The following is a 22,529-nucleotide window of genomic DNA, read 5'->3' on the forward strand; positions in this document are numbered from 1 at the left end:
ATTAGTGAACTATTCTAAACTAAAAAAAATATTTTACCAGGTAAATAGCTCTTTTTCAGAAGCGACCTGGCCACAGAAAGTCAAGAACAAAGAACACGTTTAAACAATTTATTGAAAGAAGTGCAACATCAATCAAACACCAATATTTTAACCACATCAATTTGCAGTGGCGATTAATAAAATATAAAAGAGAAATGCACCTGGAAATGAGGCACTTCTCATAAATGTACTACTGATTTTGGTCCATGGAAGGTACATTAAAAAGCAAAGCGAATCACATGACTTGGTGGCCTGTGGTCGAACCTGGCGCCGACGTCTTTTCGATGCCGAGACACGTAGAAGAGAAGCATTTTGAATCAATATCTCCTGTAAACCGGAGTACATTCACAGTCGGATATTGTCAAGAAATTCTGCGCTTTTAATTTAAGCTAAATTCCCAACTCTGAAAGTTTGACGCTCATGCAATGAGCATTAAGTCTCACGTGGCAGAGCGGGTGAGAAAATTCCTCCCTCTGACACGTGGAGCCAGAGGTCACTTCCAGCTGTCTCAGAGGTAGCGCTGCTATATCCTCTTCAGTGAGCCATACCATTACACAAGGGGGGGTTGGTTGTACTGCTGAATGAGACATCCCAATGGATACTTCGTCTCAGACATGATGCAAACAGGGAAATTATGATAACATTTTGTAAAGTTTAAAAGCCATGTAAAACTATTCTTCACATTAATCTAAATCATTGTTGCCACGGCCAATTCGAGTGACGCACACTCGTTACATTTTTTTCTAATTTAAACTTTTCTTATCCAATGCAAAACTGGATGTCAGAGTTAAGTTGATTCTTGGGGCTCTAGTTATCCTTCGATCTCAAAGGATTCGCAAGTCAATTGGGGGATGAATAGGCCTGAATAGGCACGAACATCATACCAGCCACAGTTTTATTAAATGCCTTTCCCTACACAATGTTTGCAATGATTAGGCAAAAGTCTGCTGCAAGAGTTACTTGGCTTAGATAACGCCCTTCGATAAGCCTACTATTTGTTTTTAGTCCTTAAGAGCTGGCACGAGTTACCTGCCTGAAATAATCAAATCACCATATGTGATTACAGCCTGGATTAATACTCACAAGGCAGTTGCCTGAATTGAACCAGCTGAGCAAGCTATGCCAGGGCTGTGCCGAGCCAACCCTGGTGTGACTCGAGAGGTGCTGGGTTGTTTTTCCACTGCACCAGCCAAGACATGCCAGGGCTGTACCGAGCCAGCCCTGGTGGCACTCGGGAGGTTGCTGGGTTGCTTTTCCACTGCAACCAGCCGAGCCATGCCACCGGCATCAAACACAACGAGCAAGTCGAGACGCAGGTAGACAATGTGGTGACGCCGTGTCCTCACCACAGTGTGCCGACTAGCGTCGCATGCGATGAACGAATCATTAGCCCTGTTTAACACGTAGTAGTAGGCTACCTGTTAGATATAAATGTGTAATTCACCCTGCCACCACCCGACACAGCCAATTGGCGAGGTTTGTCACATCAACAAAACATGCCAATTAGTTGCTGCTTCAGCACATTGATGTGGCGAAGAGTAAAAATAGTAAATTGTGGGTTTACTCTCCCAACACAACCGGTGTGCTGTAGTAGTAACAAATTGACACGTTTTGTTTACGTTATAATCTGGATGGAACACTCATTTCTTAAGAACTGCTTTTTGTGTTTCGTTTGTTGTCCTTCCCCGACACCTCCGATAAGCACGGTTGGCTACGTACGGTGCGAAAGAAGTTCAACATACAATCCTTACAAATTGGCTGCGTCGGATGGTGGCGGGTTAATCAACGTATTTATATTTACGCGACCTAACCCAAGCAAAACTCTTTGTGAAGCATTGACCCTGACCCTGTTTGGGCCCGAGCTAGATTCAGATACTTTGTTAGCCCAGGAAATTATGCTTTGGTTGTGGCTCAGCACAGTGGGAAAACCAACCACCTGTACCATCAGTTTAACACGTAGGCTTTCGTGATCAATATTATTCATAATAAAGGTTTTTGGGTTAGATCGCGTTATTTATAAATGTGTCGTAACCCTCTACCACCCGACATGGCCAAACTGTAAAAAATGTGTCACGTTTACAAAGGACAAATAGTTCACTACTTTAGCCTACCGGTGTGTTGAAGAATGAATCAACATCATTTAAAATTTGAGTACGACGTATCACTGGTCATTACATCCAGCTTCATCGGGCAATTCGCCAGAATTGTAAAGCCCTCACTTGCTCCCGGTCTAAAATAGAGCAGCAGGGTGGCATCATCATTTAACTCATTCAGGTGCAGTGATTTCAGGCGGGGGGGGGGGGGGGGAGGTATTGTAATTATATAATCGATTGGTAATCAGTCAATGGTTATGATTAGTAATGAGTTGTAGATTAGTAATTAGTTGTAATGTGTGTTATTGTAATTATATGCACAATAACACATGCGGGCCTCGCACTGGCTTGGCTCGGACGATCCAGCAGAGGACGGGCCATCGGCATGACGTGGGCTGTCGTCTTCACGCCCAGGGGCTTGACGGGTCTCACAGGGGGTCCACGTCCCACCAGCGGACGCCAGCGAAGGGTGAGCGGCGAGTGTTGGAGCCGCAGTGCACCTCGCCCTGATTGAGGTGGTAGGTCTTCAGGTCGTCGATGAAGTGGCAAGCGAGGCCCAGGGGCTCGAGCAGGGAGCGCACGCGTCTCTCCAGTGGGCACTGCCCGTCCACGTGCGGCCAGAATGGCTTTGGGATGCCCAGTTGCTTGTTGAGCACCACCATGTTCACCTGGGCCACGGAATGGCACGGGAGAAATTAATAAGCCTGTATTTTAACGATGATATAAGGAATAATATACTATTTTGCAGAGGTTCTTAGCAGTCAGTTGTAGAGTATTCCAAGTTGGTCATAGAGGAGTGGGGTAGTTTAGGGTACAGTATACAAAGTATGTATGTACGGTGAACTTATTTCGCACCGTGTGTAGCCAACAGTGCTAATGGGAGGTGCGGGGTAAAGACAACAAACTAAACACAACAACAAGCAGTTCTAAGGAAATGAGTTTCCAGTGGCTGAAGTCACGATCAGCGCAAGCACAACGCGATGGCAGTGGTGGATGGTGAATGTTTACAACTGAGACTGCCACTAGTGTGACCACTTGGCAGCATCGTGAAATAAACAGATCTTAGAGAAGGGCACGGCAAGATGCCAGATGGCTATAGTAAACAAAATTCGGATATTGCCATTTCTAACAGATGCCGGTTTAATGGAGCATTCCGGATGGTAAAGTGCCGAATTGCAGAGCTTTTCCTGTATATACTATTAAAAATAATAATTTAAAAATTAAGCTTCTAATCTCAATGGTCCTCAAACTATTTGTGATGGACAGGTCACTTCTAAAAAAGAGCTATATAGATCAGTGGGCCTTACCTGGTAAAATAAAAAAAATAGTTAAACAGTTAAAGAGTGGAGCTTTGGTAACAGAGCAGCCACACGCACCACGTCGGGGAAGTAGGCCTCGGCCTTGCTCTCGTTGAGGAAGAAGAGCACGGGGAGGTCGATGATGTCCGCCTCCTCCAGGCCCAGCTCCCTCTTGAGCACGTCGCGGTTCCAGTCAATGCAGCGCTGCCACCACAGTCGTTGCCATTAATACGCACGTGTGCGTGTGTGTGCGCGCGTGTGTGTGTGCATTTCTTCACAGGTGCTCGCTAACAGCACTTGCCCCAAAAGGCCGTTAAGGCTATATGGGGGATCTTTGTCTTTGTGCCTTACAAAATTGGCGCGTGATTTTTGGCGATTTCAGTGGCGATTTTCTTTTTCTCTCACTAACTTTGACGTCAATTATTTTTTATACGCATGTAGTATTAATAATAACGAACGATAAAAAGTAGAATTCAAAGCCATCAATTGGGGCTGTCTTTGGCCTTATGGAAACAATAGGCTTTTGTATTCTTTGGTTCTTTCGGTAAAGTCACGTAGGTAATAATAGAATAAAATAAAACAAAAATAAAAACTAAATTAAATCATGACGTTTTGGGCGCAACACAAGCGCCCGTCATCAGGTGGAACACAACAGTTAGACACATCTAACTGCAGTGAAACAAGACGCTATGTAAATAAGAGAGGGGTGGGAGGAGCCAAGGTGGGGGGGTGGGGGGTGCGTGGGGCGGGGGGTAGGGCATAGGAAGATCAAAGAGAGAAAAGGGAAGACACTAAACATGCTGCAATGGACAACATGACACTAAACATGCCGCAATGGACAACAACATCATGTAGTTATGATTTTACCTGATTAATAACATCTTTCCAATGATTGCTCAATTTGTATCCATCATCTCAGTTAAAGTTATGTCTATGTTTGTGTATCTGGATGGCTTCATGAACAAACCTTTCATAGTAGCCAGATGGTTTGCAGAGTACCTTGGTCTCGGAAAAAACAATATCATGAGAGCCCACAGCATTATAGCAGTGATCAGCAACTGCGGAGGAATTGGTTTTTCCGTGTTTCAGATCTGACTTGTGCTCGCGGACACGGTCAGAAACATGACGTTTCGTTTCGCCAATGTAACAATCACCACAGATGCAACTTAGTTTGTAGATTCCAGGGTATTGCAAGTCAGGAATGACATCCTTCACAGATGAGATTAGATCACGGATTTTGTGTACTGTACTAAATTGGACCTGGATCTTGCGTTTTGTTTAAGATTTTGGCAACCTTTTTGGTAACGCCATCTATGTATGGTAACGTGATGGTTTTGATCGGAGTCTTAGGGGGTTGTTTCTCCATGGTAGGAGATACAACTTTGCGGATAGTACGGTCCGAGTATCCATTCATCTTAAGGGCCATGTGTACATGTTCTAATTCATTGACCAGGTGGTGTTGGTCAGAGATGCAGTCGGCCCTATGGATCAGTGTTTTGATGAGGGAATTCTTCTGTGCCGGATGGTGGTGGGAATCAGGCTTCAGATAGGAGTCTGTGTGGGTGGCATTCCTTTAGACAGAATGTCCCAAAGAGCCATTGGACCTCCTCTCAAACAGAACATCCAAGAATGGTAGCTTGCCATCCTTCTACATTTCCATGGTGAATTTGATTGATGGGTGTATGGAGTTAATGTGGTCAAGAAATTGGTTCAATGCTGGTAGGCCATGTTGCCAAATGACGAAAGTGTCATCCACATATCTATTCCACAGGGAACGACATAGGGTGGATGTCTGGATGGCGTCTGTTTCAAATTTCTCCATGAAAACATTGGCTATCACTGGTGACAAGGGGGGACCCATGGGGTATCCTCATTTTGTTTGTAGAAAGTACCATTCCAGGTGAAGTAAGTGTTGATGAGCCAGTGCCTAACCAGCACAGGGACATCAGGGTTCAGTCCATGTTGGACTAAGTCTTCAATTATTGCTATGGTGTCAGTAGGCCTCGGCAAGGTAAGGTAAAAGGTTAAAACAACGAGCCTACCTTTACCCTACCTTTTACCTTACCACAATACAATCACTCTACCCTACCTTTTACCCTTCAGCAGGTAAGGTAAAAGGTTAAAAGCAACGAGCCTACCTTTACCCTACCTTTTACCCTTACCCCACCTTTTACCCTTACCCCATACAAATTACCCGATTACAGGGTAATTACTGGGGTACTGCACATGAAAAAGGTTTATAACAGGTAAATGCTAGGTAGAGTGCTTTATTCATATAGAATACTCTCGATGATTACAATTTTACACGCTTTATTTTAACTCACTGTTGTCCTCAAATCTTGTAACTCAATTTTAACCCACTTTCCAATGTGGTATCGACTGCAAACTTGATATACTTATGTCATACTGATGACGATACTATATTCTATCATTAAAAAATATATATAAGTTTTTATGTTATGTTTCGGCTTGGGTCTAATTGTCCACAGTCAACTGACGTTGGCTGTAATTGGCCACGGTCCCTTACATTACGGCAAGCTTCGGGGCCACTTCCTGGAGTCGTGGAGTTCTGCCATTACTCATACATTTCATAAAAGCGTGTTTTTAAGAAAGTTTTTTTTAAATATTACTAATTAAATGGAGGCCACGGACTGCGCCACGGAGCTTTTAGCGGTAAACAAGGCACCGTATTTACCGGGTAATACTTCGCGCTACCGTTACCCTACTGGGTAATTCTTCCGAGCTACCTTTAACCCTACCCTTTACCTTACCCCTTGGCATGTCGACACTTTTACTCTTTTACCCGGTAAAAAGGGTAAATTACCTTACCTTGCCGAGGCCTAAGTGTCAGGCACTGGAACCTTGGTAAATGGAGAGACCACATCAAAGCTGACGAGGACATCATCAGGGGACAGTGAAATGTCCTTGATTAGAGAGACCAAGTGAGTTGAATTAAGTACAGCTGAAGTGGTCTTGCCTGTAAAGGGAAGTAAAGTATCCGGCAGAAAACGGGCTAGTTTGTAGGTAGGTAAGTTGATCGTGGACACGATGGGCTGCAATGGGGTACCTTCTTTATGGATCTTGGGAAAACCATAGAATCTGGGTGGTCTAGCAGCCGAGGGTTTTAGGGAGAGCCGTTTGACTGGTTCGATTAGGGAAGTCGAACTGGTAATTTTCTTGTTGGTTTTAGTAGTTAGGCTGTTAGTCAGATCTCTATTGATTTTGGAGTAGCTGCCATCATTGAGTAGGCCCTGGATTTTGTTGTTGTATGTGGTTTTATCCATGATGACAGTGGCATTGCCCTTGTCGGCCGAGAGGATGACTATCTCATCCCTCTTTTTCAAATTTGCGAGTTCAGAGCGCTCATTTTTGCTAATGTTGCTAATGGGTTTCTTAGAATTTTTGAGGATAGTGGCAATTTCAGCTCCAGCAACGTCTGTTTTGATGTGTCCTAAGCCTTTGAGGGCTCAGCATGTTTAGTGTCATGTTGTCCATTGCAGCATGTTCAGCATGTTAGTGTCTTCCCTTTCCTCTCTTTGATCTTCCTACGCCCTACCCCACGCACCCCCCACCCCCCCACTCTGTATCTCCTCCTTGGCTCCTCCCACCCCTCTCTTATTTATATAGCGTCTTGTTTCACTGCAGATTTCTTGCTCAGTTCAGCAGTTGTTTCTAACTGTTGTGTCCCACATGATGACGGGCGCTTGTGTTGCGCCAGAAACGTCGTGATTTAATTTAGTTGTTTTTATTGTTGTTTTATTTCATTTTTTTATCTACGTGACTTTACCGAAAGAACCAAAGAATATGGATCCTTGCAGTCACGAAAACTTAAAATCTAGAATAGGCTTTTGCTCATGAAACGGATATACGGTGAAGTCCTCGCTTAACGCGTGTTCACACACCGCGTTCCTCGCTACGAGAGTTCTGCGAGGGAGCACTCTCGCACACAAGCGGAACGCGCCATGCAACAACGCTGGCTGCTCTCAGTTATAACGTTGACCGCTCCCCATTATAACGTGGACCACGCCCCGTTATAACGTGGTTCCTGAGCGGTCGACGACGAACTACTTTCTTGAGTCGCCCGACTAAGCGGTATGATACAGTAACGCGGAACAATACAGTAACGCGACGGCGTACCCTCATATCAGTTGTATGTCCTACCATCGGATGAGTTAATTATATAAACGTGATTCAGTCGGTTAATTCCTCACTTAATGCATTTACACTGAACGCAGCACTTTTCAGGAATGCATCTACCGTGTAAACGAGGAATTTCTGAACACGAATGAATCCCACCCCCTTAACGAGGCAGGTGTTTGAAGGACACCCTAAAATCGTGTGTGTGTGGTTATCTCTGGGTATCAGTGTGTGTGTGTGTGGTTATCTCTGGGTATCAGTGTGTGCGTGTGTGGTTATCTCTGGGTATCAGTGTGTGTGTGTGTGGTTATCTCTGGATATCAGTGTGTGAGTGTCTGTGGTTATCTCTGGGTATCAGTGTGCGAGTGTGTGGTTATCTCTGGGTATCAGTGTGTGTGGGTGTGGTTATCTCTGGGTATCAGTGTGTGTGTGTGGTTATCTCTGGGTATCAGTGTGTGTGTGGTTATCTCTGGGTATCAGTGTGTGTGTGGTTATCTCTGGGTATCAGTGTGTGTGTGTGGTTATCTCTGGGTATCAGTGTGTGTGTGTGGTTATCTCTGGGTATCAGTGTGTGTGTGTGGTTATCTCTGGGTATCAGTGTGTGTGTGTGTGGTTATCTCTGGGTATCAGTGTGTGTGTGTGTCTGGTTATCTCTGGGTATCAGTGTGTGTGTGTGTGTGGTTATCTCTGGGTATAAGTGTGTGTGTGTGGTTATCTCTGGGTATCAGTGTGTGTGTGTTTGGTTATCTCTGGGTATAAGTGTGTGTGTGTGGTTATCTCTGGGTATCAGTGTGTGTGTGTGTGTGGTTATCTCTGGGTACCAGTGTGTGTGTGTGGTTATCTCTGGGTATCAGTATGTGTGTGTGGTTATTTATGGGTATCAGTGTGTGGTTATCTCTGGGTATCATTGTGTGTGTGTGGTTATCTCTGGGTATCAGTATCTGTATGTGGTTATTTATGGGTATCAGTGTGTGGTTATCTCTGGCTATCAGTGTGTGTGTGTGTGTGGTTATCTCTGGGTATCAATGTGTGGTTATCTCTGGGTATCGGTGAGAACAGGTCCACCTCTGGGTGAATACTGTACCTGCACATTATTGTTTTCAGTCGTGATGTTTATGTCATCGAGGATGTCCTGAATCTTCATCTTGCGCTCCAAGGATGAGACAACTGTGGGGGGATCATAGATGGGAAGAGGGTGATCGCGATAGAGGAGATGTGGGAGGTCAGAGGTTAGGTTTCATTGCTTACAGCATTGACTACAACTAGCATTACTGCCTGTTGTAATTACAACTAGCAGTAACTACAACTAGCAATGGTGAAACGTCATACTCAGATTGTAAATGTTGTGGATTTGCTCTCCAACACACCGGTGTGCTGTGCTAGTAACAAATTGGCATGTTCTGTTTACGTGACAAACCTCAATAATTGGCTACGTCGGGTGGTGGCGGTTTTAACGATACATTTATATTTACGCGATCGAACCCAAAAAATCCGTATTATGGATTCTGTTCAATGCAAAACCGGTACCAGTTCTCGGTGCAAATCAATCGCTGCCACCCAAAGAGAGATGCCAATTTCCTGATTGTCCAACTGAAACCCAAGACATGTGGCAGCCCTGACTTTATAATGCCATCCAATGTTTGGTGCTTTACAGTTATATTTCTTGGAAAGGCAAGGATATTTTCCCAAAACGTATTTTTTCTTTCTTTGCAACTCACCAGATGGAAGTCTTTACAAAAGGGTCGGTGCCTCATTTTTCTCTTCTAGTCAATCATGACCCAGAACTTTTATCAGTATTAGAATACAGTCTAGGAAAGGCCTAAGGCCCAATCCACCACGTTTCCATTTTGCCTGCTTTCAGATGCCCTCAACCAGCAGAAGACGAATATGTACCTGCACATTAAAGCTAAACACAAATACGTAGTCGTCCAATGTGCGGGACACCGCTTCATTTAATACCTAGGATCTTGCGCTGCCAACTGCAGCTTCAGCGTCGATGTTTATAAATCTTCAACCTGCACATTTAGTGACGAGCTCACCGTCTGGGCAGCTCTCAAAGAGGCGCCTCTGGCCGTGGCCCTGCTGGTGCAGCTCCTTGAGGAGACGGAGACACGCGTTGGGGCTCGCGAGCAGCAGCCGGAACCCCTGTGTGTCGCACGGCACCACAAGCAAATCGCACACAACAACAACACAAACACGTAGAACACAACGACAATAATAACACCACGCAAAGCACAATACAATTCACCGTAACACAAACACGTCACACACAATGACAACACAACACAATGCACAGCAACACAAACACATCGCACACAACGACAACAACAACACAAACACGATGAACAACGGCAATAATAACACCACACAAAGCACAACACAATGCACGGCAGCACAAACGCATCACACACAATAACAACACCGCACAATGCACAGCAACACAAACATATCGCACACAACGACAACACCGAAAGCGCACAACACCGTACAACAACACAAACATCGCACACAATGACAACGACATCAACACAAACACATCGCGTACAACAACGACAACAACAACACAACACACAACAACACAAACAGACAAAGATCGTTAGCAGCCCCGCCGTTGGGCAGGGGCCTCCCACCCGCGTCTTCCACTCTTCACAATCTCTTTGCCACCTCCATCTCGGGCATTCCTCCAAACTGCATCTCATCCCACAATCTCATTTTCCATCTTTATTTTTCCTTCCAATCTTCAGCCTTAGTTCCTTTGGTAATGTTTCCCCATCTCTCATCCGATGTGCGAGCAATATCAGCCCCCCACTGGAAGCCCTGCGGCCACCTTGTGCCACTGATGACGCCGTCACTCGTCGTCACCGAGGTCGTCACTCTGGACATCTTTGTGAAAAAGAGCTTTGTAGCTCATCGGATTCTTCCAATAAAAATAATTCAGATTCTGATTCTGAGGGTCGCGCGTCTTGAAGGCCGGATGCCTGACAGCTGCCATTGGAAAATGCATGCCGCTAAAATGATTATTTTAAAAAAATCTGTCTTCTAATTGATTTTTCTAAATCTCACACAAACCCTCCTATTAACTCCTTTTTAAAGATCTTATTATCTTGTTCAAGTAAAAAAAAGATCAATGGTCATCTATTTGCATATTCTCCAAATTATAAGAGACAGTTTTTTTCTCCCCGTACTTTAAAACAACATTTCCAGGTGCATCTTATTATTCAGTTTTCGTGTGTGTGACCAATATAACTTTATTGACACTGGGCACATGTTTAGAGTGCATCGGACCTTGCGAGTCTTTTATAATGATGAGACTATGGTATACCTTCAATAGTGCTGTTTGTTTGCTCACCCCTTGCCATTTTGGGCCTGTGCTTAGCAACCACAATAATAACAAAATAACGCATGTATATAGACATTGTGCATGCACGTGCGCTCGCATATACAGGGTGCTTAAAAAAATGTTTAACACGTCTGAGAATTTGCAACAATGCCACAAGAAATGTGCCTCCAGGCTCTGGAGACCACCTGGAGATGATTCCAGGCATGTGTTGACAATGATTGCGAACAAGTGGAGACTCTTTCACATTTTTAAGCTATTAACATTACATTTTGGTATCATGTTACAGTACCTTATCCGTTATTTTTTAATTAAAAACGATGGTCCCATGTAAGTGTTAACGTGTTTTTGAAGCGCCCCGTACTCGAGGCCAGCGGTACTCCACGCCAGCGGTTCCCAACCCTCTTTCCCAACCTCCAAATATTTAGCGGAACACCACACGCTGCAACCACTAGTTATTTGAAATTGTGCATTTCCTCGGTGAGGATGTTATTATTTATCTTTTTTTCCACGGGACCCCCACCCCACCATAGTAGCCTCGCGGACCACAGGTTGGGAACCACTGCTCGAGTTTAAAAATCCATGCATGGTCCTGCCCCACCCTCGTCTTGCTTCTCTCGTCTCTTACTCCTCTGTTACATCCTATCCTCTATGCTCCCAGTCTCTGCGGTCCCTCTCCGTGCCGCCCTCACCATCCTGCACCCAGCCTCGCTCTCTCGTTCCTTGTCCCTTCTGGCTCCCCTTCACTGGGAACAAACTCCCACTGCACGCGGAACAATCGTTGCCAGAACAACCAGCTGCCGCTCCTCCCTTAAATCCCATCTCTTCTCCCCAGTCCAATCTACTACTGCTGCTGCTACTAAACTAACCTGAAATTTAATTAAACCATTATTTTACCAGGTGAGGCCCACAGAGCTATGTAGTGCTTTTTCATTAGTGGCTAATCACATTGGCATTTATTGCAGCCAAATGCTTTAAAAGCATATTGATTCTAAACGTGAAGGACCCGGAGACAAATCCTCGTGACCACAGGAAGAACATGCAAACTCCAAATATACAGCAGGCATCAGGGTCAGTATGAAATCCACTACCTCCTCTACACCAGGTAAGGTAGTTAAAATCTTGCCACCGTGGCGCCTCCCTGTCCCCCACCCCCCAGCTACTACCAGACCTACCCCAACCCCCCCCTTAACCTCTCCCGCCTGTCCTCCTAACCGTCACCTAAACTACACCACCACTTTCTAAATCGCAACAACCACCATCATCTCCCGTGTAATCGGAGGACAGTTCACCATCACGCCAAACCTTGCGGTCGGGCGCCGGCACGAAGCTCATGAACTCGTCGACGTGGCCCACGCTGAGCCAGTCGCTGTAGAGCTCAACGGGCGCCTGCACCTGCTGCGCGAACAGGAACTCGCGCACGGCGCGGGCCATTTTGCGCCCCGCGCGCTCTCTGCAGGGACGGGACCACATACGAGACAAGCGGGGCGGGGCGGGTCAGGGCGGGTCGGGATGTCACACCTGGGCGACAACGACGGGCGACGGAGTCAGGGGGATAAGGGGACAGGAGGTGGAGAGGGAATGCGGTGAATGGGACGATCCTGCGAACGAGGGACCCATTTGAGCTCGAGGTGGTGCGTGGCACGTGCCTGTAGTCCCGCCACTCTTAGAGTGATTGGTGCAGCGGCGGCGTGGTTGGCTTGGGCCCTGGTGAAAATAATTAATTGGGCCCCCCCATCCCTCCATCTTCAATTTTCCCCCACTTTGTATCATAAATCGTTACAACTCAATTATGAAGCTGTTTCATGACCGTTCCCCTCTTGTCTGTGTGTGTGTGTGCGAGCTGCTTAATGAGCTCATTCTTTACGTTTTCTGGCTTTCTGCCGAGTTCGGTTATGATTCTGAATCATACTATACAGTGTTGTTATGTTAAGGTTTGGTATTGAGCGGTATGCCACGTTAATTTAAAAAAATATCGCACGATATGCTGCTAGGTGTGTACAAGTTATTCGTATGCTGGTGGTCACATGGCTATATATTTTTTTTGCTCTCAGGAAGCCACTAGAGCTATGCCCTTTCAAATCGAAATTGAAAAATAATTCTTTAAAACTGATTTTTGTACTTAGTTAATCCTGCAATCTCAAATGTAAATGATGTATAAACCTGAAAAGTTTGCATCTGAACTTCAATCTTTGATTAGTTTGTTGTCCTTCCCCCACACCTCCGATTAGCACGGCTGGCTAACGTACGGTGCGAAAGAAATTAAACATACACACCTATATACAACAGCTGGACTCCTCTGGCTTATCGGCAGTGCCTTCCCTGTGACGGCACCAGAGAAGGTGTCGGTCCAGCGATGTTGGTAAATTGTCACGATTCAGCATCGTGACCAAACTCGCCCGTTTTTTGTGTAGATGGTACCCCGTTTGTATTTTCTCGTTTATTTCTCTGTCTCATTTGTTGCAGTTTTTTCTTGACGATGGGTGTTTGAGGAATCGCCGATTCCAATACAATTGTTGCATTCAACGGCGAGCGCACGTCCAAATGTGCTTTCATGTGAATTCCAGTCTTGCGCAAGAGCAATTTTCGACGTCCGCTCGCCACGAAGAGAGTGCTTCGGGAGGAGGCAGCTTTGCCATTTTCTCCCATTGAAGAGGGCGAGGGCTACAGTGGTCCACTATATACTTGAACTGATTAAGGCTAGTGCAAAGGAGAAAGCTATTTTTACAAGTGGGCTAATGGGGGGGGGGGAGGGGGGTGAAGATAACCGTACAAATGAGATAGAATAAACGTGAAAAAAATTAAGCCCAAATGAAGTGGAGGGGGTGGAGCTGGGGTGAGGAGGTGCATTGCGAGATGAACCAGCCAACCCGAGTTCGAATCCCGGCCATGTTCAACATCGGTAAAAGAGCGTTAACCTGAACCGGGCCTGGCCCATTCCCACTCACCAAACGTGAAGGATGGTGGAAACAACCCCCTGTGATTAACATTGGTGTGGAGTGGCCTTAATGCGGAAGATTTTTTTTTTAATGCAGCAAGGCAGTCGATTTCTTCCTTACTTTCTGAAAACATGACGAAAAATAATGACTGAAGAAGAATCGGCTCTTGAATCAAATCGCGGCCGCCGACTGAATATTCATCGAGTTATTGAAGAGGTTCGGGGGGAGAGGGGGGGAGGTGAATCATTCCATGCGGCGACCCCCAGAATGAGAGAGGGAGTGAGACACCCAGCAGACTCACCCGGGGAAGGCGCTGCCGATGATGATGCGCCCGAGTGGATATTTCTTGCCCCTCACGATGACGGGGGGCGACACCTCAAGGTTTCCGAACGAGTCCAGGCTGTTCACCCATTCGCCTCTCCGTGTCTTCCGCGTCACGTAGCCAAAGTCCTTGCCCTGAGACGCCGGCCAGGGCAGAGAAACACCATGGTGGCGAGATATTAACTACCTCGCCTGGTATGCTGGAGGTCGTGGTTTCGATCCCGATCCTGATGCTTGTTGTATATTTGGAATTTGCATTTACTCTGTCTCCATGGTCTTGTGGATTTTTCTCCGGGTCCTCCGGTTTTCCCCTGCACATTAGGAACATGCAGTTCAGAGTATTTGGCTGCTACAAATCTCCACGTGATAAGCCACTTCGTTGAGCTATAATTTGTGGCCAGGTCGCTTCCGAAAAAGAGTCATATAGCTCAGTGGGCCTTACCTGGTAAAATAAAATAAAAATGTTGGTTTTAGTTTTAAAACATAAAAGGCTCACAGACTGAAGGGCTATAATCTGTTGGAATATTACACGTTGAAACAGACCATGGTTCATTTACATTATTACCCACAACTAGTGACATAGGTGCATAATAAATTGAGTAAAGTCTCTGAAAAGTTCACGATTTGAAAAAGAGCTATAATTGCTCAGTAAGTCTTACCCCAGTCCAATTGCCTCCACGGACTCATCCCTGCATGCCCCGTCTCACTCCATCCTCTCTCATCATCCCCTCGGTTCCCCTCCACGCCCCCTCCTGCTGCTCCCCTCTCATCTCACTCTACTCTCCTCCGCACGACCTTCCCATTGCTCCCTTTCTTTCTGTCCTCACCATACTCCCCCCTGTGTATAGGAGGAGACGATGCATTTCGTGGGTAACAAGCAATTCCTGTGAATGGGTCACTGTATGATGTATACAGTAGTCCCTCGTTAACACTGACATCGATTAATTATACCTATCAACCTGTTATCAGTGCCTACCTTATTTCAGACCAATTCAGACAGTATTGGTCACCCCGTGCCCTTATAAAGGGCGAAACACAAACAAATAGAAACAAAATTTTGCCCGCATGGAAACGGCTGTACGCCGTATGGACCTGAAAACTTAATTTCCCTGTACAAGAATATGGGTAAACCGTATGGGTTGACAGGTATGTTTAATGTTTTTTAATCGGTTCACGTTTCACCTCCTATAGGACCCCTATGGTTCCGACTGACGTTAACATGTTGATTGATGGTAATGTTTACGTTCTGCACCCCGCGTGCAGAACGTAAACATTACATGACTGGTACCGTCTTCCTGTTTCAGGAGAAACCCAATTTTCTGATATACCATGATAAGTCCACCCGTTCGCCCAACTTAACGCCATTCGATTTTTTTTTATCTCTGCGATTTTTTAAATAAAGTCTACAACTAGCAAACCAAGGGACCTTGAAGAGCTTAAACATGCTACTGTTGTTGATGTTGCTGTGTCATCATCCATCCCCTACAGCTGTGTTGGAAAATGTTTTCTCAGGGTTTGAACACTGAATTAGTTTGATTATAGTGAATTATTGATCATAGTAAATGATGGACGACGTGGAAGTTTATTAATAATCCGATAATATCTAATCAATACCATAACATTTTAAATAAACTAAAAACTCCTAAGCCATATTAAATTAATGTCAGTACCTCGAATAACAATAAAACTACTCAACATTATTTTTGGTCTATTATTTTTCGGACACCCTGTATGCTTTTTAATCCGCGATTCGCGAGGCAGTGTGCATCGCTTTCTGCCATGGAAGCGTAGCCAGCAAGGGCTGGGTGGGGTCGACGCGGTTACCGTTAGAAGGATCGGCACGGCCTTTAGTTCGCGGTCCCGCGGGGAGTCGAACACGACCGGTATGACCTTGGTGGGACACTCGCAGTAGCCAAACTCCATCTCGTCCTGCACGTGAACAAAGAGAAACGTCAATTACCCCACCCCCACGAAACCTCGCTGAGTGAATGGAGCAGCGTTGGTAGCGAGTGAATCCACCGGCGGATTAAGGCCTCCCAACGTCGCACTAAGACGTTTGGTTTGTTTGACCATACTTCACCGTGCAGGTGGAGTGCAGGCTGAAGGGTGGGCCCTAGGACCAGTTCGGTTATCACTCACCACTGATGTTAGCTGTCATGAGGAAATCGAACTTGGGTCACCGGGTTCATAACCCAGTGCTCTCACCACTGCACCACTGCTCCATCAGAACTGCAGCATTATGAGATTCTAATCATCTTCGACAGATGAGCTCACCCTGTGTGCTTACCACTATGAATGAGAATTGAACTCAGGTCACTGGGTTAGTAGTGCAGCACGCTAACCGCTACTCTACGGCTCCCCACACACCTCAGTACTCTCTCTTACACACTGACACTCACCTGCATCCACACGTCCATCTTGACCTGTATTTCAATTGGCGTGCACCCGGCCAGGTGAGCGAGGGTGGTCATCTGCTTTATGAACACCGCATTCGAGTCGACCCTGGGGTGACAAAGACAAAGATCCCCCGTATAGCCTTAACAGACTGTAGGGGCAAGTGCTGTTAGCAAGCACCGATGAAGGCCGGCACAGCACACGAGGAGGTGGGTGGCCAGCACTACACCAACACACACTCTTCCACACACCTTTGTCTCCCTAGTGGTGACGTTTACACATTGCACCAGCTACTCCTTTGAGGCTAAGTCGACCTAGGGGAGGTCCAGGACCGGTAAAAATATTCGCTATCACTGGTGTTGGCTGTTAACGGGAATCGAACCTGGGTTGCCGGGTTTGTAGCACAGCGCACTAAACTGCTACACTTCCACTCCCTACTAACCCTGGGGTGAGCACACAACCACGCAAACACACAACCACGCAACCACAGAACCATGCAACCGCTCACCATGCAGAGAGGATACACCACGCATCACACGCCACCGCATCTAGGCCCGGTTTAATTTATTTTTGGGATTAACATAAAAATCAGGAACGTATCCCTACTCCCCAGATACCTTGACATGAAGACCTCCAGCGCCGGCTGGGTATTTGGAGTCATGATCCACGGAGCCACACGAAAAACCACGCTGTCGGTGAAAATCGGCGTGCTCTGTTTGCCCTGGCAAAAGCGAGAAAATAATACTATAGCGTCACAAAACAACCTAACCCATAATGTTCATAATGATGGTTTTGGGTTAGATCGCGTAACAATAAATGTGTTGTAACCCTCCACCACCCGACACAGCCAATTGGTAAGGGATGTGTCATGTAAACAAACGCCAATTAGTTCCAACTTCAGCCCACCGGTGTGTTGGAGAGTAAATCCACAACATTTACAATTTGATTACGATGTTTCACTGGTAATTACATCCAGCATCATGCGCCATTTGCCAGAATAGCCTATCCCACTTCACTTCCCATAGATGGATCACTGATGTCAAGATGTGTCCAGACACCTGGATAAAAAATAAATCGCAACGTTCGATGGCCAGCCAAAAAGCCGACTGCTGCGAGGATGACCGAAGTCTGCGCGATGGTTTATGCTCCTCGACAAGAAAGATGGATGCACGGGGATAGTTGCTGCTCGGTTGCTGCTGCTGCTGGTTCTGATGCCCACTCACCGGCAGGATGCTCTGCAGGAGGCTGAGGTGGAAGTGAACGAATCCGTTGAAGTCGCCGTCCGGGAAGCTTAGCCCCTCCACGAAGAGGTTAACCTCTCCGCCACGACCCGGGTACTCGAACAAGTAGCTCGACTTTCCCGGCCCCAGCGAATGGCTCTCCGTGCCTATCACCTTGCTCAGATCTCAACACCACCGAGGCAACGACAACGTGTCAACCAGCGAGTGTCCTTCACTTGACATGTCCTCCATCACGTTTACAAGCTTGTGATGGTTGTCCGATCTCAGAATCAAGAGTAGGATTCAGACTGGAGAGTGCAGTAAAACCCTTTCTATCTGCGAGGATTACGTTGTTGAAAATGCTCGCAAATGCAGAAAAACCTTTGTTCCAGTGGGGGAAAAGCGGGGTGAAGTTCCTGGAATGAGTGAACATAGGGAGGAAATGGTAAGTGTTTAATAACTATGACTACAATAAATAAATAACATTCAGAAGTACGACGTTTTTTAAAATTTCCTTTGATAATGATGATGATTTGACAATGATAGAGGTGGTGGTGGTGATCTCCTCGGGAGATGCAGGGGTTTGATAACAACGCAGCACAGCTGTTATCAGTTCAGAACTGGGGAGCGCAAGCCGCAACACTCTCCCTGATTGCATTCGCGTTCTTTTTAATGGACCGGACAGTCGAATCGTTTAAAGATTTGGTATAAGTACGTATATGAAGTAAAAAAATCCACAAGAGTGAGTTTAGAGCGGGATTACTGCAAGACGTGAGGACTATGTGGGCAGCCGAGGGGGCATACCTGATCTTTGCAGACAGTTTCAAATGTAGTAACATTCTGTGCTCACCTCCCTAGTGTCGATGGTTTGTAGGCACTACGCACACTCGCGAATACTGGAGTCCGGCGGGTCGCGAAGAGGGAAAAATGGATACATTTAGAAACTCGCGAATATGTGAAACTTGCAAATCCAGAACTCGCGCTTAGTGAGGATTTCTTGTATTTGGATTGAGGACTGCCTCAGGATACCAGCTACCATAGGCTTGAGATGCCAGGTAACCAGGAGATAGCAACGCAGCTACAGAATGTATGAAGTGAAGTCGTGAGTCGTAAGGAATGAACTTGCGGACCGTATCTCTCTTTAAATACACCTTGATGCTAAATGCAGAGGGAAAAAAAACCGGAGGACCCGGAGAAAAATCGACGCAGCCACGGGAAGAGAGACATGCAAACTCCAAATATAGAGAAGTCAGGGTCGGGATCTTACCCACGAACTCCTGTATACCCAGCGAGGTTGTTAACATATCCTAGCCACCGTGCAAAGTGATTATAGACAGGCGTCAGGGTTGGGCTTGAGCCCACGACCTCCTGTATCCTGTATACCAGATGAAGTAGTTAACATCTCTTAGCCACTGTGGCGCAGTGCTCCGTTGGGTCGATGGGCCTCTCACCAGGTACGTAGAAGACGCCGGCGTGCTGCGACTCGAGGCTGTGCAGCTGGAGGCTGTAGCCGGGCGGCAGCTTGGCGGGACCTCGGGTACGAACCAGCATGGGCGACATGTCCTGCAGGTCTGTCGGGGGATGGTCACATGCGGCGGCATAGCGATCATCACCCATCAGCTCATTAGTGACACAGTGATTATCACCCGTCAGCTCAGTGACACGGTGATCATCACCCGTCAACTCATTAGTGACACAGCGATCATCACCCGTCAGCTCATTAATAACACGGTGATCATAACCCGTCAGCTCTTTCTGAAGCCAGCATCGCAGCTTCACTCGATCTCATTCCCTCTTCTCATTCCTCTCTTTCTCCACTGCATCTACCCAACCTCGTTCCTGGTCTTCCCTCCTCCCAGTTTCCCTCCACTTTTGTGGGCACCGCAACATGGCTCCCGCGACGCTTCGTCGACACCCAAGGCCTCTCGCCCCTCTAGGGGGAGCCCTTCTAAAGCAGTGGTTCTCATACTGGGGGGTACTCGGGGGTACAAGCAGTGCCAGATTAAGCTAGTGCGGGGCCTGTAGCATATGTTATAAAGGGGCCCTAAATATGAAAACACAATTTTTTTACTTGCATAGTAACGTCATTGTATTTTTTAGTTTGCTTTTACAGCCAGATAATACGACAAATCGCTAACCTTTAAACACCCAGTCATTCATAAAAGTTGAAGTCGGTATAGTACTATAATAATAGAGAATCACTGAACCGGAATTGATAGCTTCAAAGCATTTAGCGCGGGGCCCTTGAAAGTGCTGGGCCCGTAGCTAATGCACGTGTAGCTACTGCACGTGTAGCTACTGCACGTGTAGCTACTGCACGTGTAGCTACTGCACGTGTAGTAGCTACTGCACGTGTAGTAGCTACTGCACTTGTAGTAGCTACTGCACGTGTAGTAGCTACCGCACGTGTAGTAGCTACCGCACGTGTAGTAGCTACCGCACGTGTAGTAGCTACCGCACGTGTAGTAGCTACCGCACGTGTAGTAGCTACCGCACGTGTAGTAGCTACTGCACGTGTAGTAGCTACTGTAATAGCCACTGATACAGATACTACATGTGTAGCTACTACATGTGTAGCTACTACATGTGTAGCTACTACATGTGTAGCTAGACATGCTCCTCGGATAATCCCGCACTGGGTACAGGTGGCAATGTCCCAGGGGGTACCTGAGGTGATTTATCAATGAGAGTCATTGAGTAAATAATCTTAGATGAGTCTGCCAATATAAAATAACCAAGATGAAATTTATATCCATATGGTAACCCAAAACGTTATGAAAAACCTTTCTAAACTCACCGATCGTAAACAATGTGGGTTTCCAAGATAACCAGCGAGCGCGAACAAATTACCTCGCACGTTGCACAGCGTCCAATTAATTTTCTTTTATGCACTTGCAGTTACTACCTAGTTAGGATACCTCACGAAATGGACAACTGGTTCAAATATTGATGTCCATTATTCATACATTTATTTCTCAGAACCATGTTTAGTCGAGCAAGGAGCTTGTGCTCGTATGAAACAAAATTCAACAAGGGGGTCACAGAAGTAGCCAATCGAAGGTTGAGAACCACTGATCTAGAGGGCGTTTACGCATGTCACACGTCACACATTTTTTGTGCATTTGTATTATTAAAGAATAAAAACGCTCAGCAGGTCGTCAATGAGGAGCACGGAGAAAGCGAAGCGGCGTGAGGTGGAGATTGGAGTTTGCATGTCTCTCTCTCTCCCCGTGGTCGCCTGTGGATTTTTTTCCGGATCCTCCGGTTTTTCCCTCAAACATTTCAAATCAACGTCACGCGTTTAGAGTATTTGGCTGCTGTAAATGTCCACGTGATGACAAGCCACCTTCGTCGAGCCGTCATTTGTGAATGCCAGGTCGCTTCTGAAAAAGAAGCTATATACAGCTCAGTGGGGCCTTGCTTGTTAAAATAAAAATTCGTTTAGTTTATCAATTTTTAGTTCATGGAGTGGCGACCGCGCACCTGCTGCCCCCTGTAGGTAGCGGTCCTCGTTGTCGGGTTTTGGGGTGGAGTCCCTCTCCTTGTCGCAGTTCACCAGAAGAATGGCGCCATGCCCGTTGGGTCCCCACTTCCACGTCGCCTTCACGCGCCACAGAGAAAAAGACAAAGATCCCCCCCATGTAGCCTTAACAATACTGTCAAGGCAAGTGCTGTTGCGTACAGCACCTGTGAAGGGCCGGCACGACACATGAGGAGGTGGGTGGCCAGCATCATGCTCCAGCCGCATTTGTCTTGCCCAGTGGTGATGTTTACGCGCTGCACCGGGTACTTTTTTGAAGCCGAGTCGACCTTGGGGAGGTCCAGGACCAGTTCAGACTGGTGTTGGTGGCAGTCACAGTGGGTTGAAAGAACAGCGCTCTAACCATTACACTACCGCTCAGGACCACAGAGATAGAGATCCCCCATATAGCCTTAAACAGATTGTTGGGGCAAGTACTTTTCCCGAGTAGCACCTATGAAGACTGTAACGGCACACAAGGGGGTGGATGGCCAGCACCACACCCCGGCTGCCTTTGTTGCCCCCAGTGGCAATGTTTACTACACGCCACACCAGGTACCCATTTGAGGCTGAGTCGACCTAGGGGAGGCCCAGGATCGGTTCAGATAATTGTCACCGGCATTGGTGGCCGTGAGCAAGAATAAAATCCGTGTCGCCGGGATCGTTGCGAGGCATAGCGCAAAACCGCTACTGCACCACCGCCCAGCGCCACGGGCACAGAGCGACAACCGTCGAAGCTTCTACAACACCCCCCCGACACCGCCACCCTCCGGTGAGCGAAGACCGCGGCCACGCTCTGGGGATGACGACGCGGGCCGAGCACTCGCGCGTTTGCCGCTTGTTGCAGATGCGCACGGTTCGAGCCCAGGGGCCACCCTGGATGACGCCGCGGGGTGTATCAACCAGAGACACAATGGGCCGTCTGCTTCACAGTGGTGAACATTCGAGATCCCGTGACGTGATTCGAAAAGGAGTGGGCCACGTGTGCCGGCGTCACGGTCCAAACTTACCAATTAAAATTACTCGTAAATGACCTATGAATTATAAAACTATACAAATAAGGTGTATTTATACTGGAGGAATCCGATGAGCTAACAAACAATAGGAAACACGATAGGAGTGTAAAGTAAAAAACATATCAATAAGTCAATTTTTTTTATCTTACCAGGTCAAACTTACCGAGGTATTTACTTATTTTTCAGATGCAACCTGGCCACAAATGGTAGCTCAA

General features: G+C 46.7%; 1 protein-coding gene across 1 annotated transcript in view; it reads right to left on the reverse strand.

The window, feature by feature from the left end:
- The window catches only part of LOC116951157 (protein-arginine deiminase type-2-like), a 48,467-nt gene that overhangs the window by 5,209 nt on the left and 20,729 nt on the right, over positions 1-22,529 (reverse strand). The window contains exons 5-15 of the mRNA XM_076073626.1: positions 21,220-21,379; positions 19,179-19,562; positions 17,782-17,963; positions 17,176-17,333; positions 16,564-16,666; positions 15,989-16,093; positions 14,145-14,299; positions 12,210-12,357; positions 9,607-9,712; positions 8,652-8,734; positions 3,509-3,634 (exon numbers count right to left, since the gene is read on the reverse strand). Of these exons, the coding sequence (XP_075929741.1) occupies positions 3,509-3,634; positions 8,652-8,734; positions 9,607-9,712; positions 12,210-12,357; positions 14,145-14,299; positions 15,989-16,093; positions 16,564-16,666; positions 17,176-17,333; positions 17,782-17,963; positions 19,179-19,562; positions 21,220-21,379 (1,710 nt within the window). The remainder of the gene's footprint in view (positions 1-3,508; positions 3,635-8,651; positions 8,735-9,606; positions 9,713-12,209; positions 12,358-14,144; positions 14,300-15,988; positions 16,094-16,563; positions 16,667-17,175; positions 17,334-17,781; positions 17,964-19,178; positions 19,563-21,219; positions 21,380-22,529) is intronic.

The sequence above is a fragment of the Petromyzon marinus genome, chromosome 42, assembly GCF_048934315.1.
Source record: "Petromyzon marinus isolate PM22_M1 ecotype Great Lakes invasive population chromosome 42, UKy_Petmar_22M1.pri1.0, whole genome shotgun sequence".
NCBI classification, from domain to species: Eukaryota; Metazoa; Chordata; class Hyperoartia; order Petromyzontiformes; family Petromyzontidae; genus Petromyzon; species Petromyzon marinus.